The 27,157-nt window shown below is 41.2% G+C and overlaps 1 protein-coding gene across 4 annotated transcripts in view; it reads left to right on the forward strand.

Moving 5' to 3' along the window:
• Positions 1-27,157, forward strand: part of nsd3 (nuclear receptor binding SET domain protein 3) — a 72,718-nt gene that overhangs the window by 37,894 nt on the left and 7,667 nt on the right. For 3 of the 4 annotated variants that reach the window (XR_007958367.1, XM_052040881.1, XM_052040882.1), the window contains exons 10-21: positions 3,904-4,032; positions 4,683-4,809; positions 5,198-5,398; positions 7,095-7,274; positions 7,485-7,637; positions 11,158-11,314; positions 17,583-17,791; positions 18,240-18,352; positions 20,507-20,776; positions 21,000-21,116; positions 24,942-25,083; positions 25,807-25,913. Coding sequence is in view for 3 of the 4 variants with exons in the window: in XM_052040881.1 (XP_051896841.1) it covers positions 3,904-4,032; positions 4,683-4,809; positions 5,198-5,398; positions 7,095-7,274; positions 7,485-7,637; positions 11,158-11,314; positions 17,583-17,791; positions 18,240-18,352; positions 20,507-20,776; positions 21,000-21,116; positions 24,942-25,083; positions 25,807-25,913 (1,905 nt within the window). In the remaining variant the exon portion in view is untranslated. The remainder of the gene's footprint in view (positions 1-3,903; positions 4,033-4,682; positions 4,810-5,197; positions 5,399-7,094; positions 7,275-7,484; positions 7,638-11,157; positions 11,315-17,582; positions 17,792-18,239; positions 18,353-20,506; positions 20,777-20,999; positions 21,117-24,941; positions 25,084-25,806; positions 25,914-27,157) is intronic. The other variant, XM_052040883.1, reaches the window with a different exon arrangement.

Raw genomic sequence — 27,157 nt, forward strand, 5'->3', positions numbered from 1 at the left:
CACCCATTTACACTAATCCCACATTAATCCCATTTTTTAAAATTCTCCCTACATTCTTGCCAACTCCCCCCAGATTCTACCACTCTACCTACACACCAGGGGGCAATTTACAGTGACCAATTAACCTACCAAGCAGCACACCTTTGGGATGTGGGAGGAAAGTGGAGCACCCAGGGGAAACCCATGAAGTCCCAGAGAGAACGTGCAAACTCCACACAGACAGCGCCTGAGGTTGGGATTGAACCGGGGTCTCTGGCACTGTGAGGCAGTGACTCTACTCGCTGCATCACTGTGATTTACAGAAGGAAAGGTATTTGGAAGTTTGTTCGGGGAATGAAGGTTAGCCAGGCAGGAATGAGTCATCATCCGCCCAGCATTATCAGATGGTTTATATGCAGTAATAAACACTTTAATCTGAGTAGAATAAGGTCAGGGTGTTCTGATTGCTTCACTGTGAGTTTGAAACAGTCATAGAGTTATACAGTACAGAAAGAGGCCCTTCAGCCCATCATGTCCATGTCACCTGTTGCACCTATATACACTAATCCCATTTTACCTGCATTGGGTCTGTACCCTTCTGTGCCTTGGTGATTAAAGTACCCATCTAGATGTTTAAATGTCATCAGAGTATCTGCTTCCACCACCTCTTCAGGCATTGTATTCCAGACTCTAACCGCCCTCAGTGGGAAATAATTCTCCCTCATACACCCTCTAAGCCTTAAATCTATGCCCTCTTTTAGACACCCCTACCAATGGAAAATGATTTTAACTATCTATCCAATCTATCCCCCATCATAATTTTATATGCTTCTATCAGGTCGCACTTTGGCCTCCTTTGTTCCAAGGAAAACAAACCCAGCCTATCCAGTTCCTCCTTATAAATGAAATGCTCCAATCCAGGCAACATCCTGATAAATCTCCTGCACAATCACATCTTTCCTATACTGGTGACCAGAATTTCACATAATACTCCAGGTGTGGCCTAACCAGTGTAAACCTTGAAAACACTTTCAACGTGGCATCAGGCTTTAAAATTGCACCCAGCTTTCCAATGTTGTTTGCAGTGCATATTGCAAGGAGTTGTAGGATGATTAGAATTTAACATTGATTTTATTAGTTTAAGGAACTCCTTGGGTTGTTGTCTTCAGCTATTCAATAGAGATGCTCAGTACTTGGTGTCACAGTGATGCTGAAGTCTGCATCCGTGCACTTGCAGTTAAGTTGTACTCACCTTGGAGAATTAATTCTTGTGAGATATTCTGTGCTCTTTATGGAGCAACAGTGCACAATTATTTTGCAAGAGTCTGAACATTGAGGTCATGTAGTGACAAAGGGCCTGGGGTCAACAGCTGCTTTTAATGTTTAGTTAGTGGGATTGATTGCCTGTGAGGATCGCATGACTAAAATACCTCCCTGTCCAAGGTTGTTTGAAACAATATTGGTTTGGTTCTTGGCCATTTTCCGGAGCTATTAAAAATGCAATTTACACTTGACCAAGATTATTGATCAGGCTAGATAAAATGGAATGCAAAAGAAACTGCCCCCTTCTACAAATGTAAGAAAGACTACAGCAATGGTTGGAAAGCCAAGAAATATGTTCAGACTAGATCCACTAAGTAGCACTTAATGAGAAATAAAAAAAAAGTTAACAAAGACTTTCATTGATGTGCTTCTCCAAGTCCCCTTGGTTCACCACCTCAAGTAGTATGGTTTTGCTGAGCCATGATCTGTTACAGCTCCGGAAGATGTTTGGTTATTGGAGCATGGTAAAATGCTCCAATAACCAAACATCTTAAAAAAAAATTACCAACAAAATATTGGTCAAACATGCTGTGTTTGCAAAATGTTGTGATGGTGTTTTTCTCTTTGTGTGTGTGTTAATCAAGTAAATATGCTTATTATGGAAGAAGTGCTGACAGTCTGATATAAGAGAATGGTCCGTGGGTTTTAAAATTAGAACCAGCAAACCCAAAACTTGTTTAGTGAATGAACTGGGAAAGAATTGTCTGAGCTAAGTAGTTCCCTTGTGAGTTGGGATTGAGCACTGATCATACATACAGGCACAAAAAGAAAATCAAGACAATGGTGCATGTCAGTGCAAAGTTTGAAAATGGATTTTTTTGGTCTTAAAAAAAACTTACCACCAAAATATTGGTCAAACATGCTGTGTTTGCAGTCAAACCTCACAACAATTTCAGATGAGGGCAGATGGCCAGTTAGGTGTGGAAATTGAGAAGTTACTGTGGAGTATGTGTCGCTGTGCAATTGGCAAGGTGAAAATGACATTTTGTTGTTTGGCTCTGTATACAAATTCAAAGCCACAAAGTCAAGACAATTTCAAGTCTAATTACCCTTTACATTATGTGTTTAAATGCTCTCCTGGAGTTGAATATTGCTAAATATTTTTGTGGAATCTCATCCCTTTGGGGTTTGTTATTCTTGTTTTTGAACACCTTTTCTCTTTTTCTACTCTTGCCTATTTCTTATTTCTCTTTCTGAACCTAATTTGACATTGAATTCCCTATTCTAGCTTGCACTTCCTTGTACAGGATTTTCACTGTTTAATTCACAATGCTGCACTGTGATTGGCTGAGATGTGTAGTAGCTGCTCATTGGAGAGTGAGCCAACCATTTCCATCCAGCATTTTTGGCAGCTTACCTTGCAGGGTATCATGGGAGGTTAAACTGGCAAGGGCAAGTCTAAGGAAGGGCGGATGGCATTCGTTGATTGACGTGTTACAGGAACACAAGAATGACTAACTTTCTCCTCCACCCACTCCTGGAAAATGTCAAGTTTGATGCCATCTTGTGGCAAACATTTTATCTGATTGAGAACAATTTGCAAAAGGAAACAAGTTTGAAAAGGACATATCCGGACTGTGGCATCATACACAATGTATAAAATGTTGTTGATCCCAGCTGCCGGAATGATGAATGTTCCCCTGTGCCTGCCAGGCTCTTATAAACTGAGATCAATGACGACAGAGTGGCATGACCTTCAGGGGTTCACCCACTGAGGTTCTTGCTGTTCTAGTGCCTCCCAGACCCTTGCCTCATGGACCTCTGCCTGTCTGGGCAATGATTGCACTCAGCGGTTTGATTTTAAAAAGAAAAAGGTGGATGGGATCAGAAGGTGGACTGTAGTAAAGTGTCCCCCACAGGGAGGTATTGGGAATAATTTCCATTTAAGGGAGTTGACCAGCAGTTTGACATGACAGGAATACTCAGTGACTGGATCTGATTCCGTTAATTTGCCCAAACATAACATTGGGGTTTGAATGCGGAATTATTAATTGGCAGTGAATAGAATGGCTGTGGATCATCCTGTATTGCAACGATGAAGCTCGTTTTCAGACTGTAAGGATTATGGCAGGCAAGGCTAGTGAACAGGGGTAGGTCCAACAAGCCAGTTCAGTGTGGGAGTTGAATTTGTGCTGAAGTCCTTCAGTGGATCCATGCTTGGCATAACATAACTTCCAGGATTCTTTCTGGTGATACAGAGTGATTTAAGTATTCACCTATGTTTTCAATTTTAGGAAAATCTGGTGGTGGTTGTTTTGAGAATCTGAGGATGTAGACTAGGAGATACTAAGGTCCTTCTGCAATCAATGTATTTTTTTTTTCTTTTATTTCCTTTATGGGCTACAGTTGCGTGGAGACTAATCGCTCCCGTGGGCAACTCCACCACCTGTTATTCATTGATTAGACTCAAATGTGTGTCAGTTACACAGCATGTCATCCAAAGATTATCCTGTCCTTAACCAACCAGATTCTGGCAGAGGTAAATAGATAGTGGTCTGGAACGTTTGTCCTCCCCTCCCCAATTTTGATCACTCTGCATTCTATTTCCGAGTATTGTGTTGACTAGGTGAGGTTTTTAACCACTCGGTATATACATTGAAGGTTGGTTTGGAGAAGAGGCCAGACAGCCCAGTACTTCCTCCTGATGCAGATGTCTCAGATGAAACCTCAATGGATTCGTGTTTATCCAGGCGTGGTACAGGATCATCAAAAAAGGATAACATCTGCCAGGTGAGACTGGAGGATGAGAGTGACAAGGCCATTTAACCATGATTTTTGGATTGCCTAAACTAAATTATCCTTTCTGATTGGCTGACAGGAACTGGGCTTTGATTGTATCTATAATATGACTACTGTGGTCCTTCAAAATATATAATCTGTTGGCTCGAATCGGCCCACATTCCAGTGACTTTGCTATAGAAATTTGGTTAATCTGTTCCAGATAATCTGGTGCAACAGGTGGAACTTGGTAGATCCTTTGTGTGAAAATTTAGTTTTCTGTTCATTGCAGCACAGATCATTAGTTGTGCTTGAATCCTGTAAAACAGTGATCAAGAAATAGTGATTGTTATACAGCACAGAAACAGATCCTTTGGCCTAACGTATCCATTCCAACCCAGGTGTCCATCTGAGCCGGTCCCATTTGTCTGCAAAATGATTTTATCCTAACCTCTTATCGCCTGCTATCATGTGACCTGAAGCAATTAAGAAAAGTCCAAAAAAAAAGAATAGAATGAAATCTGACAAGTACTTACCACTTTATTGTTCCATAGTGGGTGGGGAATTGCCATCTATAAATGTCTTAAGTTTTATTTGTGATGAAAGATGTTCCTTCGGGTAACTTGTATTAAGGATTGTTTTGTGACCATCTGCTGTCTCAGATCTGTGAGAAACCTGGAGAATCTCTGGTGCCCTGTGAAGGAGAGTGCTGTAGAGTTTTTCACATAGAGTGCCTCGGGCCGGCAGAGCTACCCAACGGGAAGTTTACGTGTATGGAATGTACTACAGGTAATGGGGAATTTGATCTTGTTCATTTTTGTCCTTTAATAAACTTCTCGCCTTTATTATTAAGTAATTTCATTTTAATCTGGGTCCATTTTGCTCAGTGATGTTTGAGGAAATGCAGTTGTCACTAATGATGACATCATTGTACTGGTGAGGAACGATCAAATATTGGCTTAATGAGTAACATCTGTTCCTACCACCTCACTATTGCCACTTGCTCCATCTAGAGTTCAGCATGAATGTAACTAGATATTTGTGATGTGGCCACATACCTGTGCCCAATGTCATCGCCACGTTAAGTTTCACTTGTTTTTAAAGTGAATATCGCAGCATTAAATCGCAGCTGTAGTGAATGATGTATTTCTCTACTTCTGCACCTATCCCCGTACAGGAAACCACGCATGCTTTTCTTGCAAATTATCTGGAAAGGTTGTAAAAAGGTGTTCAGTGAATTCGTGTGGGAGATTTTATCATGAATCCTGTCTGCGGGGTTATTCTTCGGCTATGTTTGAAGGGAAAGGATTCCGATGTCCCCTCCACTGCTGTTTGGCATGCTTGGCAGACAACCGTGAAATGGCTAAAGCAACCAAAGGTGAGAGAAAATCAAGGTGATTTCATCTTCTAACAATCTGTGGAATAGTGGAGTCATGCAGCACAGAAACAGGCCTCTTAAGATATCTTTAATAGTCACATGTACATCGAAACACAGTGAAATACATCTTTTTGCGTAGAGTGTTCTGGAGGCAGCCCACAGGTGTTGCCACGCTTCCAGTGCCAACGTAGCATGCCCACAACTTCCTAACCTGTACGTCTTTGGAATGTGGGATGAAACCGGAGCACCCGGAGGAAACCCACACAGTCACAGGGAGAACATACAAACTCCTTACAGACAGTGGCTGGAATTGAACCTGGGTTGCCAGCGCTGTAATAGCATTACGCTAACCACCACACTACCGCACCAGCCCACCATGTCCATGCTGATTGTTAAGTACCATTTATACCAATCCGAGGGCACATTGTTTATGTCCTACACCTAGTGCTCCCAAAGTGCATCACCTTGCACTTGTCTGGATTAAATTCCATTTGCCATTGCTCTGCACAATTTACCAACTGATTAATGTCATCCCATAGCCTCTTCACTTTCAATGTTATCACCAATTATCCTTGACCATTCATGCCAATTCAAGGATCAAAGCATAAGAACTTTAAAACCCTGTCGAAAGTGGTTTTGGATCTAAATTTGTCTGGGGAAAGAGCTACCTTCTTATTTATTTAATTGCAGAAATTGCTGTTTGTGTTTTATTTCTCTGCTTCATCCCTTTCATTCTAAGTATTGGCTCAATTTAGCTTTGTGACAACAGTAGCTAAAATTATCAGCTGACTGAAGGTCTGACTGCTGTATTCCTTCCTGAATGTTCTTTGATTCAGAACAACAGTACATTATTGGCAAGAGACTGAATAATTTTATCATGTTATCCTTGGAAAGCATGAGTTGGTATTATGAAATAGAGTGAATGTGAATGAATGTGGCAGTCTGCTCTAACTGCTTGTTCTAAAGGGAGGCTGTGGATTATGCTTGAGACATGCCTTCCTTAACTTGAGACGGATGGTTGTGTTTGGACATTACCAATCCAATGTTCTTTAGCATAAGTCCAATATTTATTTGTTGCAATATTTTAATATGCTGAACTTCTGTATATGCAGTATCATCCATTATAGTGGTTCTGTGATAGTGATGACATTTGCTGTACTGCATCATGGATTTAGACAGTGTTTCACCTCAACTAACTGTAGGATGAAAGCACTCAAAATACAGTATACAGGGCAATTCTTGTGGAGTAAAGGAGGGAATTGTAAAGTGACCACAATGAGGAAATGGAATATTCATCCTGTTGTCTACTTTCTATAGTGGCCTGTAATCATTATTGCTTTTGCCCATAACATTCCCTTGTACCTTTTATGTTCTCCCATACTTCGGTCCCAATTTATTCTTTTTCTTAATTAGGCAAATTATTTAAGCATTGATGCAAAGGCAGGAGCCAAAAAGCAAAAGATAGAGTAATATGGTTCCACTTGGTGACCTTAAGAACTCAATGGAAGAGATTGAAATTAAGCATTGAGTGTTGATGAGGAGTTCCTAAAACTATTTCAGGCTGAGTGTCAGGCAGTTTTTCTGATAAGCAGGGCATGGGACCATGCATTTGGAAATTTATGTTTCGCATTCTAATGTTCCCATTTAAAAAGGCCTCTTAAAGACAATTGATTCATTTTGATGCATCTGAAACCAGGTCGCATGATGCGCTGCTTACGATGTCCTGTGGCTTACCACACGGGGGAGAGCTGTATCGCAGCCGGCAGTCTGGTCCTTTCATCCCACAGCATCATCTGCAACAACCATTCTAGCTTGAAGAAGAACAGTCGGGCATCTCTCCAAGTAAACGTAAGCTGGTGCTTTATCTGTGCCAGAGGTAAGGCCACTTTTCCTCAGTTTTGGGCATAAAATAATGCATTAACTTTAAACAAAAAATGTATTAATTCTTTCTAAAAAGTTTTTTACATCCCTCTTTTTTGGAAAAAAAAAATACCTTCAAGACTAAATTAATGTTTTTCAGATTTTTTACGGGGGGGAATCATGGGTATTTTCATTGCAGCTCATGTTTTTTATCTGTTTTGTGTAGGGGTAATTGACCAAGACCAATCTGAAACCCTTATCAGTTCATATACATATAAGTCGCACTACCTCCTGAGCGAGTCAAATCGTTCGGCTGAGTTGTTGAAAAAACCTATGATTCCTCCCTCACCGTCAACTACAGTAAAGAAATGTGGGAAAGGTAATAAAAACCAGTTTATCTCTGGAACCATGTGTGCTTGAATTTCTTAACCACCACCACACCCCTCCAACCCCATCCACCATGCTTTTTCACCTCTCCCCCACCCCGCATCTGCTAAACCTGTTGCTTTATTAAATCTCGTGTGATCTTGTCATGAAAATGTGTGAATTGATTTTTTTTAATGATTTTAAAACAAAAGCTCTGTTTAATAAACAGAAATAAGCAAAAATTTTAACCTAATCACATCATCTTTACTAAAATATATCTGTCCTACCCAATTATATAGTGAAATTTAACTGAGCTAGAAAAGCCAGATATTTTTTAAAAAAAAAACAGAACACTGTAAGAACTCAGCAGGTCAGGCAGCATCTGTGGAGGCATAAGGTGTATGTCGACGTTTTGAGTTGAGACCCTGCATCAGGTCATGATGCTGCATGACGTGCTGAGTTAGGTGAATTTAACACACCTAACACACCTAATCAACCTAATCTTTAATGAGGTATTTTGAGCTATTGATGCTCAGTGCATACCCATTCTGGATATAGAACCATAGAAAACTACAGCACAGAAAACAGGCCATTCGGCCCTTCTAGTCTGTGCCGAAACATTATTCCGCTAGTCCCATTTACCTGCCCCCAGCCCATACCCCTCCAGACCTCTCTCGTCCATGTATCTATCCAATTTACTCTTAAAAGTTAAGAGCAAGCCCACATTTACCACATTAGATGGCAGCCCATTCCACACTCCCACCACTCTTTGAGTGAAGAAGTTCCCCCTAAACCTTTCCCCCTTCACCCTAAAGCCATAACAGGATTTTGTGTTGAATACCAGATGTGTACACCATCTGCCTTTAATCTTTAATGTTTCACCTACATTCTTCTAGACTTCACAGTTTATGGGTCCAATCCATGCACTCATTCCTCATGAGACAGCTCCTTCATATGTATTAATCAAGTGAACATTCTCTCCAAGCCAAGTACAACATTCCTTAATTAGAAGACCCCAAGATCAGTCTGATCTGAGCTAGCTGATCTCATACAGAATGGATGTAGGTATGATGCAACCTTTTGGGTTCAGAGGTAAGGAAGATTTGGCCTTGATCCTGTTCATGCTTCTCACTGGAAATTGTGTCATGCCTGATAAAGCCTGGAGTTGGCTATGCCACCCATTCTTTTGAGCAGCTTGCTGACACAGAACAGCATCCTCTTAGAATGATGCTATCTGATTCTGCCTCATCAAAGACCATTTTCTAATGGTGAGGATAGGAAAGATGTAATCTGTTCCTTTATTCCCGTGCTAACACAATGAAATATTTTAATTTGCACGGGGCCTTAAAAGCTTTCAAACTATGTGTACTTAGCAAGAGTAAGCTGTAATTCTTTTACTCCTCTGGGTGAAACTTCTTACTGAGTCTCTATGTGCATGCTGTCTATGTAAACATGCAACATCAGGCTCAGTTAACTTTATTAAAATCCAAAAACGCTAAGTTGTTTTGATAACCTGGCAGGCAGCTGTTTTTTAAAAAAAAGCACAAAATTATCTGGCTTTGCTATGAAGATGAAAGAGGTAGCAGATGCTGGAATCTGGAACAGAAAACAACTCTGGAAGAGCTCAGCAGGTCATGCAGCATCGTGACCTGATGCAGGGTCTCAACTCGAAATGTCGACGTACACCTTTTGCCTCCACAGATGCTGCCTGACCGCTGAATTCTTAAAGTGTTCTGTTTTTTTAAAAATATCTGGCTTTTCTATCTCAGTTAAATTTCACTATATAATTGGGTAGGATAGATATATTTTAGTAAAGATGACTTGTGATTATTTTGAGCCCGACCTGCTTAGCATGAACAGGGTGTTGCAGACATGCTATCTTCAAAGGTCAGCGATGTTAACCTGCTTATAGTTTTAATCAAGTTTCTGCATCACTCCTCCTGTCCTTCCAGCTAACTGGAAAATAGTGCATCCATGCTTTCATGTATTAGATGGACAAGTTGGATTGTTGGCAAATTATATTGTAGGATAATTGAGGAGAAGCCTTTCTCGTTGGTAGTTGAGGCTCCCCTTTTAAGAAAAAGTTAAAGCATTTTTTAAAACAGATACCTGGGGCAGAAATTTGTCTTGGCCGTAACACAAAACGTCTGACAGCTGCTGCCTGTTGCACAGTTCCATCCAGTATAATGAACATACAGCAGGCAGTTCTTGCAAGTGCAACAGTCAAAAGTCAATTCCTACCCCGTTGTCCTCTCTCCATCAGCTCAGAGTTGTCCTGGTATTAACTGCATGTGACTTGAAATAAAAAAAAATGAAAGCCCAGGGAGATGTTTCTGTTTTTCTTCTCCAAGGAGGGAGGAGTTCCCAGAAATGAAAGCTCTCAAGCATGTTCTATGTAGCCACTGCAGTATTGTTATTCCATTGTGCTTTCATCCATCTCCACTCGCTCTCATCTCCACACACTGTTTCTGGGGGAGAGATTGCATCCCTGGATCAGTTTTTCCAGTCACAGAGCCGTTTATACTAAAAGTATGCACGTTTCTGCAGGATAAACTGGCCCAGGTCATAGTCATCCTCTTACTCTCTGGGGAACCATCTATTGATGTGGGCTGGTCAGCACTGATCTCGCTGATGCTGTTTGAGTATCCAGTGGTTTTGAGATTCATGGGAGCAGTTGAGGGTTTTTGCAGTGTCCCATTTGAAATTCAGGAACGTTAACAGTGCTTGTTCCTTTTTGCTAATTATTTCCTCTGAATTCCTCCTCCTGTATGCCTGGAGCAGGTTAGATGAGGTTGAACATTTATTTTAATTGTCACATAAGCTCTTGCCAAAACTTTGCTGTAATAAGGTCTTCAGTCATACAGCTCCAGTTGAGAAATGAACGAGAAACATGCTGTTTGGGGACCAAAAGTGCCCAGCGTTGCTAGCACTCTAAACTGTAACCTGTTGCATAAAGCACGGTTTCTTCACCAGAGCGAGTTTTGGTTCTCCTCAGGTTAATAAAGACAGATCCCTTCATCTGGAAGGCATTTGTATCTTTAGCACAAAAAAGTAACAATGTTAATTGTTACTTTAAACTATTACCTTAAATTTACATTGTTAAAAATAACAGTGCCAATATTAATTTTTCAAATGTGTTTAATTTCAATTTGTGACCCTAATTTTTTTTTATTACAAGTCGTGCTTAATTCAATTAAAAACTTTGCACCTTTGTTCCTCATCTGCATCTCTGAAGTGAGGGATTGTATTTCACTGTGATATCAAACTGGAGGAAAAGGTGGTTCTCACGAGACATTGCTTCAATAAACATGCATGGAACCTTGAGAGTTCCAGTCTGGGCCTTTTTTTTTTAGAAACCAATCCAATTCTTTTTGAGACCAAGTTTTGCAAGGATGATGATTGGTGGTTCTTTCACTTGGGCATTCTTGCAGTGTAGCTTGTAACTGGAAAATGATGAGCACCAATGGAAGCTGCATGGTGTAAAAATTGTGCACGTTTACACAATAGCTAAACAAAGTTCCTTGTGTGTCAAGGTGGCCGCCTGTTGTGCTGTGAATCCTGTCCAGCTTCTTTCCATCCTGAATGCCTGAATATTGAGATGCCAGAAGGAAACTGGTATTGCAACGATTGTAAGGCTGGCAAGAAATCACGGTATAAAGAAATAGTCTGGGTCAAGCTGGGCATCTACAGGTAAGTTAATGTCATAAAAGTCTTTAATAATTTAAGTCTTGTAAAGGATGAGGTAGCATTGGACCAGAAGGTGTTTTGTAACAATTAAAGCAGCTGTTGGGCTGAAACCTGATTACAATGCAAAAACTAATGGACTGAAATCAGAAAAAGTGACATTTGTTCAAACGCTTACCATCTGTGGTGGAGTTGCAGTTTCTTTTCAGGGTTGATAATTAGAAAAAGCAACATTGCTAATTAATAAAGTTGCATAAGAAAAGAATGTCATTCTAGATTAGAGAGAGACAAGAGATTCTGCAGATGCTGGAATCTGGAACAACACACAAAATGCTGAGGAACTCAGCAGGTCAGGCAACTTCCATGGAGTCGACGTTTCGGGTCGAGACCCTTCAGGACTGGAAAGGAAGAGGCAGAAGCTAGAATAAGGTGGTCAGGGGAGGGGGAGGAGTGCAGGCCGGTGATAGGTGAGTTCAGGTGAGAGGGGGAAGGTAGGGGGAGGGGGGAGGTGTAAGAAGTTGAGAGGTGATAGGTAGAAGAGGCAAAGGGCTGAAGGAGGAGAAATCCGGTAGGAGAGGGCAGTGTTCCATGGAATAAAGGGAAGGAGGTGGGGAACAGATGGGCAGGTCATGAGGGCAGGGGAAGCAGAAAGAGAAGGGTGGAGGGGACCACAGGGATGAGGGAAGACGAGGGGGGGCAAAAAGGGGGAAAAAAGAGGGGGGGGTGGAGAGAAGAGGGGAGAAATCAGTGTTGAGGCTGTCAGGTTGCAGATTACCAAGGTGGAATATAACGTGTTGTTCCTCCAACCTATGTCTGGCCTCAACGTGGCAGTAGAGGAGGCCATGGATAGACATGTCAGTATGGGAGTGGGAAGTGGAATTGAAGTGGATGGCCACCGGGAGATCCTTGCTTTTGCGGCAGACGGAGCAAAGGTGCTCGATGAAGTGGTCAGCCAATCTGCGTCGGGTCTCACCGATGTAGATGAGGCCGCACTGGGAGCTCCAGGTGCAATAAATGACACGCTCAGATTCACAGGTGAAGCACTGTCTCACCTGGAAGGACTGTCTAGGGACCTGATTGGTGGTGTAGGGGAGAGGTGTAATCACATTCTAGATTAGTGTTTCCTCTTTGTTCTATGTGCAAGTTAAGTTTGCATTTTGAATTGTAGATGAAAGGAATAGGACCACACGAACAAACAGCAAGATTCTGAAAGGTTACCCGTTCTTGAATAATCGTATCTGTCACAGAAAAAGGCTTTTCAGCTCATTGTGTCAATGATAAAATAACTATCCCACTCTCCAGCTCTTGATTCCTAGTGGTTATGGGTTTTGGCATTTCAGTTCCACATCCAAGCTTTTCTCCTTCTGTTACCCTCGCACACAATGAGTTTCAGATCCCTGTTATCCTTGGGGTGAGGGAGAAAAATATCTCAACTCTCCTCTAATTTTTCCACCAATAATTTTAAATTATGGTCCCTACTTTTGGACGTCTCAAGATCTTTCCTGTCCACAAAGCCAAAACCTCTCGTAATTTTATACACAAATATTATCCCTGATACATTTTTTCCAAAGAAAGCAACCCTGACCTATTCTTTTAACTCATTTATAGTTTACGGGCATCACTTGCAAGGCCAGCAATTGCCCAACCCTAACTGCACTTGATGAACCACTGTACTTCCAGGAATTAGACCCAAAGATAATGAAAAGAGGTGATACATTTTCCAAATCAGGATGGCTTGTGAATTGAAAGGGAACCAGCCACATGCCTGCTGTCTGTGTTCTTCAAGGTAGTAGAGTTTGCAAATTTGGGTGATCACATCAAAGAAGCCACAGTGCATTTCATGGATAGTACACATTGCAGCCATGATGTTCCTAGAAGGTAGAGATTTAATTTTTGGATGGAGGATCGGATGAACTGTTTTGTTGTGGATGGAGTTGTACTTCTCAAGTCTTGATGGAGCACCATTCTATTAGGGAAATGAAGAGTATAGCTAGATATCGCCAGTCTTGGCAATTAGATTAAAATGTATGTTTGTATTCTTAGCTGCCACTTCTAGCTGTCCTGCTTCCGGGAATGATCTTCAGACATGCCCTCTGAGGTTGCAGAGTATTTCTAAACTTCACAGTATTCAATGTGCATTTTTTGCCTTGTTTGTCTTTCAAAGTTCATTATCTCATGCTCATCTAGAGTGAATTCCATTTGCTACTTTTCTACCCACTGACCAGTCCTGTAGTCTTAAACTTTCTTTCTCACTTGGCTAATTTTTGTATTTTCTACATCTATATTCAATCTAACAGACCACAAAATTGATTGATGAGAACAGTTCAGATTTAATATGGTGGTCTTGTAATATATTTTCAGCATCTTCAGGCTTTTGCTTTTAGATTTATATTACACCTATTTGGCAGAAATCCATACTTGTGAGTACAATGCTTTAAATAATTTTAATGTTAAAAGGTTCTGATGAGTCCTTGACACGAAAAATCAACCATTTCTCCATTCACAGGTGCTGCCTGACCTCCTGAGTGTTTTCAACATTTTGTTTTAGCATCAGTTTTTTTGCTCCTAATTAATTTCAAATTTTTCAAAAGTTGTTGATGTATATTTTTCTAGCCAATAAAAGTTGATGGAATTGCTGAATATTGTGGTAAAAATCTTTTTAAAGTATAGTTTAAATGTAATAGGTAAGATCTCCCATGGCCCATTGTGTCAGATGTACTTTGGAGATTTTGAGAAACTATATTGGTAGTGATGGATAAAATTTCTGCTGTTAGTGGAGCCTTGTGATGGCTGGAGAGTAAAATAGCATCAGTTAAGGGAAAAGTTGGCAATTATTTTAATCACAGGAAATGTTAGTATATGGGGAAAAGAACATGCAGTGGGATTAGTTTCTTAATTGCTCTATGAAAGAGCTGTCACGCAAGTTTCTGTGCTGTTAACTTGGATGGGTTTTGTGTGTGTAGTTCAATTTTATCATTAATCAATCAACAGTTAGACAGTGCCTTGAAATATGCTGCACAGTGTGTTATTAATGGTACTGAAAAGTAGATACTGAGTCAAAGAGGTGATAAGAGGTTTGGTTAAAGTGGAATTCACTCTAGATGAGCATGAGATAATGAACCTCGAAAGGCAAAAGATGCACATTGAATACTGTGAGGTTTATAAATACTCTGCAACCTCAGAGTGCATGTCTGAAGATCATTCATGGAAGCAGGACAGCTAGAGGTGGCGGCTAAGAATACAAACACACACTTTAATTGCCAAGACTGGTGATATCTAGCTATACTCTTCATTTCCCTAATAGAGGTGACGAGAGAGGTGACAAGAGGTTTGGTTAAAGTGTTGGATATTAAGTGGAGAAGATGGAAAAGCAAAACATTTTGTGCAGTGGAATTGCAGAGGCATTTGAAATGGAGGGTGGCAATACACAAGGTCAGAGTAGCAGTTAATTTAGGGGTGGGAGTTATTTCCTGTTCCTTTGACCTATTCCATTAACGGTTGACCATTCTGCCTCCCTTCCCAGCCCCTCTAACAGCTGATGAAATGGTTCTCTCCTCAGATCATTCCCTTCCTTTTCTAAGGTGCCATCATCACCCCTCATGAAAAGTCCTTCAAATTTTGTCCTTGCTAATAACCACTCTTATTAAACCTCTTTTATTGCTTTCATGGTCCTTTAACACCCATTCAATCCTGTAGTAGGAAATGGTTCCAGCCCAGATGAATGAGGCCTGATACTTCATGAGATCAAACCAGACCTGATGCAACCAACCATCTAAACCAGTTGGGTATTTTGCGCATTGAAGCTTGCACCTTTTTGATTTGCTGGATTGAAACTGGGGACTGTTCTACAATGGAGCAGTAACTATCTACTCAAGAGAAAGACATCAAAGGTGAAGGTGACATTGTTGTTGAATAAGTCTCAAGCTAGTGAGTTCAGGGAAGACAACAGTGATATCCTGAAACATATCGGCATTAAAAAAGAGGAGGTGTTGGTGTTCTTGAAGCACAAAGGTGGACAAATCTCTAGGGGCTGACCGGGTATTCTGGACAGTGTGAGAAGTGAGGGGGGAAAAGATTGCTGGGGCCCTGGCAGAGATTTTTATATCATTGTTAGTCACTGTTGAGGCATCGGAAGACTGGAGGATGTTAATATATGGTGCCTTTATTTAAGATGAGCTGCAAGGACAAACCAGGGAACCACAGACTGGTGAGTCCTGTATCAGTGGTGTGAGGGACAGGATTTATTTGCATTTGGAAAGAAACATCTGATTAGGGATAGTTGGTGTGGCTTTGTGTGGGGGAGTTGTATCGCATGGGTTTGATTCTCTTTGAAGAGATGACTAAGAGAATTGATGAAGACAGGGTGGTGGACGTAGTCTACATGGACTTTAGCAAGGCCTTTGACGAGGTTCTGCATGTTAGGTTGGTCCGGAAGGTTAAAACACAGGGTGAGCTAGCCAATCGGATACAAAATTGGGTTTGTGGTAAACAAAGAGTGGTAGTGGATGTTTGTTTTTCCAGACTGGAGGCCTGTGCCCAATAGTGTGCTGCAGAAATTGGTCCTGGGTCCCCTGTTGTTTGTCATATACGTTAATGATTTGGATGAGAATGTAGGTGGCATGGTTGCTAAGTTTGCAGATGACACCAAAATTGGTGGTGTGGTGGACAGTGAAGAAGCTTGTCTAAGGTTACAACGGGATTTAGATCAACTGGGAAAGTGGACAAAGAAATAGCAGATGGAATTTAACTCAGATGAGTGAAGTGATACATTTTAGGAAGTTAAACCAGGGCAGGACATGCACAGTGAATGTCAGAGCCCTGGGGAGTATAGTTGAACAGGGAGACCTAGGGCTTACAAGTACATAGTTCCCTGAAGGTGGCCACACAGGTAGACTGGGTGGTAAAGAATGTTTGCCTTCATTGGCTGTGGCATTGAGTACAAGAGTTGGGACGTCAGTTGTACAAAATATTGGTATTTGGTCACTACACTATAGAAAGGGCGCGACTAAGCTGGAGAGGGTGCAGAAGAGATTCACAAGGATGTTGCCTGGACTAGAGGGCTTGAGTTATAAGGAGAGGCTGGGTAGGCTGGGACAGTTTTCCCTGGAGCAAAGGAGGCTGAGGGGTGACCTGGTATTGGTTTATAAGACCATGAGGTGGATGGTCAGTCTTTTCCTCAGGGTAGGGGACTGTAAAACTGGATGGCATAAGTTTAGGATGAAAGGGAAAAGATTTAAAATGGATTTGAGGGGTAAATTTTTCCAGAGGGTGGTGGGTGGATGAAAAGAGCTGCCAAAGGAGGTGGCAGAGTCAGGTACAATTACACTTGTTTTTTAAAAAACCATTAGTACTGGTACATGGATAGGAAATGTTCCGAGGGATATGAGCCAAACACATTGGGACTCGCTTAGATAATATCTTAGTTGGCATGGATGAGTTGGGCCAAAGGCCTGGTTCTGCGAATCTAAATAACAACAAACGATGTGTCAAATGCAGGGCTAAAGTCGGGAACAATTGAAAGTGGTTTCGGATGTGACTTCACTCTAGGGCTACAAGCAGGGGGATGTGGAACAGAGTATGTTGGTGGTGAGGGAAGTGGTGAGAGATAACTTTGGCAAGGATGAAGTGCAAATATGAAAGTGGCACAATCACGATCAGGATCAAGATCCAGATGAAACTCCAGTGACTTGTGTTCAGTTCAGTGCTTTCAGTATGGAGCTTGCATGTCCTCTCTGTAACCACATGGTTTTCCCCAGGTGCTCTGGTTTCCTCCCACATTCCAAAGACGTGGTTGTAGGTTCATTGGTTACTTTAAATTCACCCTAGTGTGTAAGTGGATGGTAGAATAGTTTGGGGAGTTGATGAGCATGTGAAAATGAATAGGTTGCATCAGAATAAGTGGAGGATTAAGACCGATGGGAGTGTTCTGAGCACTGGCGTGGACTTGATGGACTGCATGGTCTCCTATACCATAAGAAAATGAGAAGTGAAGTGTTTTGTGAGGAAGTAGTTTTGCTTGATCTTCTGAAGATTCAACCTTTCACAGCAGTGCAGCTGCTTCCTTTTGATGGTCAAATTCAAAGTACAGTGTCCACTTTTTCCAAGAAGCTTCTTTCTGATTTGGGTTAGTGACATGCAGTAGTAGTTATAGAAGATTTCTATTATTGTTCTTTGATGTATTTATTCATGAGGTTAAAGTCAGTATGACAAAGGTTTGCCTATGTTGATATGATGAACCTTTTGGCAATTGTCCTCCTCCTGATTTCTTTTACAGGTGGTGGCCAGCAGAGATCTGTAATCCCAAATCTGTGCCACTTAACATTCAAGCAATGAAGCATCATATCGGAGAATTCCCCGTGCGTTTCTTCGGATCGAATGATTACTATTGGGTGCATCAGGGCAGAGTCTTTCCTTACTTAGAAGGAGACAAAGGCAACGTGTCAGATGGGCGAGCTGGCGGTATCAATGAGATTTTCAAAAAAGGTAAAAGTCCTCGGTGTAAGGTGAGATTTCGCAAGATGCCAAATGAACAGTCTTTAATCTTAAACTTTTGCCTGTTTATATTCCTCCTTCACTCCCAGCCCTTGTCATAAGGTGATGGAACACTCCAGTTTAAAGGCTTCCACACAGCTCCTAGAACCTGACCTTAGTTAATTCTTGCATGGGAAGCAGATTCCTCTTAATGCTTTTCATCTTGTTGGGTTGAGGAAAGGAGCTGACATACCCTTTGAATCTTTAATGTGTTTCCTAGCTGAGAATACTGATGATATTGTTTTGTAGTTTGATAATTATTCCTGGAGTTGGGTAATTCTGAGCCTCTATCTAAGTAAGTATGTAGCAGTAATCCTTTGAGCACTCTTTGGCAGCAAGTGTATCGAATGGGGAAGTGAGTTGATCCCAATTTAAAAATATTACTTTCCTCCACTTTTAGCACTGGAAGAAGCTGCTAAACGATTCCAAGAGCTGAAAGCACTGAAAGAGAGCAAGGAAGCACTAGAAAATGAACGCAATGAAAGAAAACCACCTGCATATAGATTTATTAAAGTAAGTGCTGTGACTTGGTAAAGTTAAACTGACCAGCAGCATGTGACATTGATGCTGTAATTCCAGTATTGCTCTCTTTGTTTTGTCCACTCTCAAGATATCCAAACCACTGCTTCCTTTGTCATAACTGGCACCTAGACTTGTTCACCCATTACCACTGTTCTCACCACCTGCATTGACTTTGGTGAGGGGTACTTTCATTTTAAAATTGTTGGCATCATTTTAGAATCCCTCCCTGGCCTGCCATTGCCTGGATGCCAAGCTCTGAAATTCTCCCTCAAATCTCAGCCTGGTTATCTCTCTCCTCTTGACACTCCTTAAAAGCTCCCAGTGTCTAGGCTGTGGTCATCTGCCCTAATATTCCTTTAAGTATTTTGATGTCACATTTTCTTTGATAATCTTGATACCAAAGTAGCCTTGATGTCATGCTCAAAGGAACCCTGCTAAAATTGAAGTCGATTGGCCTCAAGGGAAAAACATTTTGATGGTTGTAGCAGAACCGTACAAAGGAAGATATTATGGTTATTGAAGGTCAATCATCCCAGTCCTAGGACACTGAGGGAGTTCCCCAGACTGGGACCTGGACCCAACCATCTTCAGCTCCTTTATCAATGACTTGGTTTCTACCGTAAGGTCAGATGTGGGAATGTTTGCTGATTATTGCATTTTTGTTTGTTTTTCAATTTCATTTTCATTTGATTTCATTCAAAATCAAATTCAAAAAGTTCAATTTCGTTTGTGGCATCCCAGCTAATGAAACGGTCCATGCCAGCTTGCAGCAAGACCAAGATGACATTCGGGCATGGGTGTGTAACATTTGCAAGGAAAATGTCAGGAAGTGACCACCTCCATCAAGAGAAAATCTAACCACCTACCTTTGTTCACTGACATTACAATCGTCAAGTCCCCCACCATCAACATCCTTAGTGGGGTGGGGAGTAGGGTGACATTGATCAGAAACTCAACAGGACCAGTTGTATAAATACTATGGCTGTAATAGAAGTCAGGGGCTCCTGTAGCAAGTGACCCACTTCCCAAAGCCTTTCCACCATCTACAAGGCACAAGTCTGGAGCATGATGAATTACTGTCTGCTTTCCTGGATGAATGCAGTTCTAACAACACCATCCAGGATGCAGCTACCTGCTTGATTAATATCCATCCAGCACCTGAAATGTTCATGCCCTCCACCACCAGCACACAGTGGTTGCAGTGTATACCATCTACAAAGTACGTTGCAGTGACTTGCCTCAGCTCCTCTGACAAACCTGCAAACTGTACCAACAAAAAGAATGGGTAGCAGATTCACAGGAACACCTCTTCTGCAGGTTCCCTTCAAATTGTACACCATGCTAACCTGGAAAGATATCATTGTTCCTTCATTGTTACTGGATCTTACCTGTCACTGGGAGTGCAGCAGATCAATAAATGTTCATTCCCAATGACATCCAGATCCTGAAATGATTAAGTGAAGAGATATCCCCTAGTAAAAAAATCTTTGGAGAGTTTCACTATAGTAGAATCATTTTATATAAAGTTGTTGTTATTTTCCAAAATGATTAATGATTTTATTAAAATAACTGACCAGAGAATGCTTTGTCAACACAGTAAATGTTTACCCACTAACTTGGCTAATGTGTCCTTATAATTTAGCGGGCTCTTTGACCGCTGATTAGGAGGAGCAGGGATGGTTACAGCTCTTTGAAATTGTACCTTTGTCATTTTTCAGCTTTCAAAGATCAGGTGCTGGAAACCTGCCTAATTAGATTTCACTGCCTTCTGTTCTGCAGTCCACCTCCCTCCTCCCATTCGCCCCCTTCCACTCCATCTTCCACCACTCCCAGCTTTTTCCATGGATGGATTTGTCTGTTGCAGTTCCCTGACTGATATCAAATACAGCACAAACCAGCATTCAAATCACAGCCCACCTGGCTTTCATGGCCCTGAACTCCATTGACTTTTTAATAAGTTCTGTTTATAGAAGAGTTTTATCTTCAAAGCAGAGCAGGTCTCCACTTCTAAATGCCCATTTTATATTTGGTATATCTCAGGTGTTGTACACAAGTAAAACTTGTGCAAATTAATTAAAATGCTTTAATGGTGAAGTAATTGTGTGAATAAAATGTCCCACTTGCACTTTCTTCTTTGTATGACAGACAAACAAGCCAGTTGGGAAAGTGCAGATTCGCATTGCTGACTTGTCAGAAATCCCACGGTGCAACTGTAAGCCCACCGATGAGAACCCTTGCGGGCTGGACTCAGAATGTCTGAACCGAATTCTGATGTATGAGTGTCATCCCACTGTCTGTCCAGCAGGGGAGAGGTGTCAGAACCAGTGCTTCACCAAACGATTGTACCCTGAAACGGAGCTTGTGAGAACGGATGTGCGTGGCTGGGGTCTCCGCACTAAAGTAGACATTAAAAAGGTGATTTTTGCTACACACTTTCTTCCCTCTGTCTTGCCATGAAGTGCAGCTGTGCATCAGAAGAGCATGGGCCACCGATAGGCACTGGTGAATAGTGATGTGTTCCAATACTGCATGCTAAACTTTGCGCAGACGTTCAGGCAAACGTTGTGTGGGTGAGACGCAGGTATTCAAAGTACCTTTACCCATTCTCAGGAAACTCACCTGCCATTCTTCCATGCAGGGGCAATTTGTAACCGAGTATGTCGGTGAGTTAATTGATGAAGAAGAGTGCAGAAACCGCATAAAGCATGCTCACGAAGCCAACGTTACCAATTTCTATTTGTTGACCTTAACCAAGGTAAGACTGAGTGATGCTCATTTTGTGGTGTTACTGAAAGCTGGAAAGGAAAGCGATAACAAAATGGCCCTTGGTCTCTAACGCGGATGCAGGTGGAAATTTGCACTCACTCTGTCTTATGGGATCGGTTTATTATTGTCACTTGCACAGAGGTGCAGTGAAAAACTTGTCTTGCGTACTGTTCGTACAGATCAATTCATTACACAGTGCATGGAGGTAGTGCAAAGTAAAACAATACTGAATGCAGAGTAAAGTTTAACAGGTATAGAGAAAGTGCAGTGCAAGTAGACAATAAGATGTAAGGTCATAATGAGGTAGATTGTGAGGTCAAGAGTTTATCTTGTTGTACTAGAGAACTGTTCAATAGTCTTACAACAGTGGGATAGAAGCTGTCCTTGAGCCTGGTGATACGTGCTTTTAGGCTTTTGTATCTTCTGCCCAATGGGAGAGAATGTCTGGGGTGGGTGGGGTCTTTGATTATGCTGGCTGCTTTACCAAAGCAGTGAGAAGTATAGACAGAGTCTTAAGCTATCTCATTGAGAAATGTTGTGTTGATGTAAGGTTTACTGGGAAGGCTGCATTACTGGTGGCAATATATAGTGCAAAAGAAGATAGGAAAGACTTCCATTTTTTGTTGCACCTCAACTAAAGGATGTTCTAAAGTGCTTTCCAGTCAAGCAAGTGTTCAATATTCTATTATAGGAAATGTATAATCTACCCATAACAAGTCATCTGTATTAGAGTCTTCAAATCTTTTCCACAGTGGCATTGCATTCATTCAACTTTATACCATGCCTTCAAAGAACAAAAATTGCAGATGCTGGACATCTCAAATTTAAAACGAAATTTTGGAAAAGTCAATGTGAGGAAAGGTCAATGACATAAAATGCTAACCCCACAGATATAGCCTAACCTGTTGAGTGTTTCTAGCATTTTTATTTTATACCATACTTCATTGTTTGGTGTAAACCAAGACTCATTCCCCAAATTCAAAGCAAGGTCCTGAATTGAGTAAAACCAATTTTTCACAAAATCCAGTGACTGCAATGAGGAATAGCTTGGTAGGCTCAAATCAAACTGGTGGAGCTGATCAGGATTTGTGGAGTTGTATCACCCACGTGCTCCTGGAATGGTGTGGGCGTGAAAAAGTGAGCAGTTACAGAATAAGAGAATGCTTGCGGCTACGGTGGAGACCATTTGGCTTGTCATTTCCCTGCCAGCTCTGCAAGCAATCCCACTGGGCCTGCTCCTCTGTCCTTTCCATATAACTCTGCAAATTCTTTCGCTTTTTAGATAATCAGATTCCTTTTGAATGCTATAATTGAAACTACTTACCCCCCCCTCCCCACCCACCCCCAATGGTTCCCAGACCTTGAACACTTGTTTTGCCAATTACCTTTGGCAATGGGAATGATTTGACCATCTATTTCTGTTCATAATATTAATAATTTTAAATATCCCTATCAGATGTCCTCACAACCTGTTCTGTTCCAAGATGACTTCTCCAATTTTTCTACATATTGTAAGTCCCTCATCTCCAGAGTCATTTTGGGACACCTCTTTTGCATCCCCTGCAGTTAGTTGACTGTTACTCCTCCAATGGGGAATGATGTTGTGCAGACAGATCTTAGGGAGCTGGACAAGAGAGTTTAAAAAGAAAAGGTATAGAAATAGGACATCGATAATGAATGCGGAGGAAAGGTGGTGCGGTATGTCAGCTGGTAAATTTCGAGAAAGCTAGGACCTGTTGTGGTCAACGGGGGTGGGACCAAAACTCTTATGGGAAAACTTATTAGTGTTGTTGGGGGAGTTTTGCCTGTGGATGGTAAACAATGCAGATTAGAAGGGAGCAATGGAAGGTTGGGAGTTAACGTGCAAGACTGAGGAAATGATATGAAAATCAAACAACAGCAAAGCTTGGTGGCCCTTAAAGGGGAATGATTAAGTAATTGGAGAGGTGGACAGTTTTGGACTGTTGATCTAAAGACATGAGTTGGAAATCCATTAGGAAATTTAAATTCAATAAATTAAATCTGGAATTATAAAGAAAAGCTAATATCAGTAAAAGTAACCATTAAACCATATGATGTTAGAAAATTCTGTCAAGGAACACAGATATTTTTTCAGGGAAGGCAATTTCCTTTTTTCACCCTTCAGGCCCACGTGTGGTTCCAGACCATCCAATGTGTTGACTAATGTGCCTCTTCAGTTTGGAGATAATTTAGGATGAACAACAAATGCTGGTTTTGCCAGCATTATCCATGCCCTGTGAATATACTTTTTAAAAAAAGTGTTTCAATGTAGTGAATAAACCAAAAGAGCCAAGGGCGCGGGTAGATGTGGAAGTGTGACGGGCATGAAGAACAGTTCAACACTTACAGTCATAGGACTTTCAGATGAGATCAAGAAAGGGAAAGGAGTGCATTTGTCAAAGACAATTATAGCTGAGGGGATGAGAGAGGTTAAAAAAGAATTGGGTTGAACTGCATAACAAAGGGCAGAGGGTGGCAAATGGACTTCAATCTGGAGAAATATACAGTATACTAATGATTTTGACATGATTTTAAAAGTTTGCTGGTGATACCAAAGTTGACAGGGAAATATCTGCAGCCTAAGATATTATGAGACTATTGAACAGTCCCTAGTACGATAAGGTGGACTTTTGACCTCACAATCTATCTCATTATGACCTTGTACCTTATTGTCCACCTGCACTGCACTTTCTCTGTAACTGTTACACTTTATTCTGCATTCTGTTGTCATTTTACCCTGTACTACCTTGATGCACTGTGTAACGAATAGATTTGTCTGATAGGTATGCAAGACAAGTTTTTCACTGTGCCTCGGTACATGTGACAATAATAAACCAAGTCCAATATCAGTAGCCTGATTATTTGAGCACAGAAGTGTCAAGTGGAGAATTGAGGTACTGCATCTAAAGAGGGCATCAAGGTGCAATGGGGGTAAGATAGTGAGTGGCATAGAGGTACAGTGGCACATGAAGTACATGTTTGAGATTCCTGAAGGTAGCAAGACTGGCGGGTAAGATGGTTAAGAAGGCATCCAGTCTAGTTTTCCTCTGTAAAACAAGGCATAGAACAAAAAGATTATGTTGGAACTTTGTAAAACACGAGTGAGGTCAGATCTTAAGAATGATTCACAGTTCTGGTCATCACAATGAAGGAGAAAGTGATATCCTGGAGAAGGTTTAGAGGAGATTTATTAGGACATTGCCTGCAGTGGAAAATTTTAGCTATGTGGAATTTTTTTGCAGGCTGTGTATCTTTTATGACCGGGGCAGCTGTGGTGTATAGAACTGAGGGACCTCGAGTGAATAGTAAGGGGTTTGTAAGCAGAGATATCAATAATCAAAGTGATAGGTTTAATGTATTTGGTTGAAGCACAAGAGAGGAATTAGGTGGGGTTGGGTGGGAGAGGGAAAGAATAAATTTCACCCAGAATGGAATTTGCTTCCTGAAAGGTTTCAAGTGCAGGAACCCTCATTGTAGTTTTTTTAAAAAAAAAATGCTTGGACATGTGCTTGAAGTGCCTTAACTTGCAAGGTTGAGAACCAAGAGGTACAAATGGGATTCAGCTGGAAGGATTCTTTCATGGGATAAGTGGCCACTGCCTTCGCTGTAAAGCTCTGTGCTCAAAGTGATTTGCTGCTTCTGAAAGGTAAGTTAACTTTAGAATTATAGGAAAATAATATCCACATGAGCTGGGTATCATAATGGTTCTCTCTGTAGACTCAGACAGGAATGGTTTGGGCTTTGTAATGATTCCCATCAGTGTCGTGGAAGTAATGTTCATTTGTCTTTCCAGGATCGTATCATCGATGCTGGACCCAAAGGGAATTTCTCACGGTTCATGAATCACAGTTGCAATCCAAATTGTGAGACACAGAAATGGACAGTGATGGGTGACACACGTGTTGGACTCTTTGCACTTTGTGATGTACGAGCAGGTGTGTCAGATTCTACTGGAGATGGACAGTTGTTTTGCACTATCGAAACTGGAAATTGATTCAGAAATCCGCTGTTGCATTCTAAATACTGATTTTAATACTTTGAATCAATATCTGAAAATGAGTGAATAAGCTATAGTGAGCTAGTGATGAGAATTTGATACAGTTCTGGGTGGTTCGCCTTTCATTCCCCCACTCTTATACCATAAGAAATGGCTACAGCAAAAAGCAACCGTTGCTAGTATTAGTTCTTCAGTATTTCATCCTCTAGTTACACTGCTTGCTTCCTTTCAATTAATGAAGTATAAAACTTTTTAAAAGAAGTATAAAACTTTTGTTTCAATGCCAGTAGCCGTTGCATAGTTAATTTCACTGAATTTGTCGTTCCTCTAAGTTCTGTATTGTTAACCTGGAGTTTTGTAACAAGTGTTGGGCAGCATACTTGCAGGAGCTTGCTGCAACTCAGTTTCTGTTTTCTGCTTCCCCACCCTTCGCCCCAACTCAACTGTCCATTTGACTGTGAGTTAAACATTGTTGTTGCATTTGTGGACATGGAATGTGGGAGGCAGAGATGTACTGCAGATCATTACTAAAAATCCAGGTTCTAGATATTGCCAATTAAAGTTTGGCATTTCAGTTTGACGTCTCCAGGCTTCCAAATGGATTGCTGTCTTAAGTATGCTGGCCACTTGTGAAATAACACCCTCTTACTTTACCTTTTAGGTTCTGAACTAACCTTCAATTATAATTTGGATTGTTTGGGCAATGGAAAGACTGTGTGTAAATGTGGAGCTCCCAACTGCAGTGGATATCTAGGTGTACGTCCAAAGGTGAGGCTTCCCTTTTATATAACATGCAGTTTATTTCAGTAATGATCTTTTTGCGACTAGCTGGAGAAAAAGATGATCAACAATGGAAATAGTGTCAGGTCGGCTGCTTTTAATCCATCCCAGGGTAATGATGCAGGAAGAACTCTCAAGTCACATCCAGTGAATACCTCAAAGGGTAGCGCAACTTTATAATGGTCTTGCAGAAAGTTAGTGGCAAGGAAACGTACTATTAGTTACCCATCCTCAGCACTAAGTTTCAAAAGAAGATTTTCAGCTCTGATTATTTCTTTACTTTGGTGCTGACTTTGTTTTTTGCTGGAATGCACCCACATATGAAGCAGTCTGTCCAATGCACTAGAACATGGAGCCTTGTATTTTTGTCTTTGAGCTGCCCTCTGTTCGGACAGGAGCAGTAGTAGAGGTGGAGAAAGGACAGGTGGTGACCATATCGTTCTAACTGCACTGCGCCTTTCCCACTTTACCAAATGTTTTTTTTTGTCCTGGTTCTAAAGTTGTTCAGCTACCTCTTTCAAATATACATTCCCCATGATGGGAGCAGGACAGATAGTAACAATAAGCTATTTGACCAAGGGAACAACACGGTTTGAGGCACTCATCATCCACATGTCCCAGCAAGTGAAGAAAATCAATAAAATTGCCAGTGCTGGAAATCTGAAATAAAACTAGAAACGCTCAGCAAGTCAGGCAGCATCTGTGCAAAGAGAAACTGAGTTAATATTTCAGTTCAAAGACCCTTCATTTCCTTTAGCCTAGCTGGTACTGCTAGACTTCTGGATGGAAATTCTATTGTTCTTCCCCTCTCCCCAATTCCAGCACAACCCAGCAGGAAGTAGTAAGTTGGCTATCCTAACCAAATTATTCCTAACCAAAGGAATGCAGTGGATTCCTTTAGCAGTTCAATGAACATTTCTGAGCCTTGCATGTTTCACAGGAGTGTACACAATTTCCTGGGGATATTTAATGTGCTGTAAACATAGAACAAATATTCCCCAGTGTATTGCTTTTGTTCTGAAGTAGAAACCATATTCTATCAGATGAGATTTATTTGTAAGACACAGAACAGAAGCTGGAAATTGTAGACTGCAGTGCACTCTACTGCAGTTAAGCAGCCTCACTTGTATCCTTTGTTCATTTGTGACATTTTGTTGTAAGATGCTTTCTCCTTTTTAAGCCAGTTTTCTTCGCTACCTCATTTGTTGTGGGCTGTTGCAGATTCTTCACCT

The sequence above is a fragment of the Pristis pectinata genome, chromosome 29 (genome assembly GCF_009764475.1).
Source record: "Pristis pectinata isolate sPriPec2 chromosome 29, sPriPec2.1.pri, whole genome shotgun sequence".
Taxonomy (NCBI): domain Eukaryota; kingdom Metazoa; phylum Chordata; class Chondrichthyes; order Rhinopristiformes; family Pristidae; genus Pristis; species Pristis pectinata.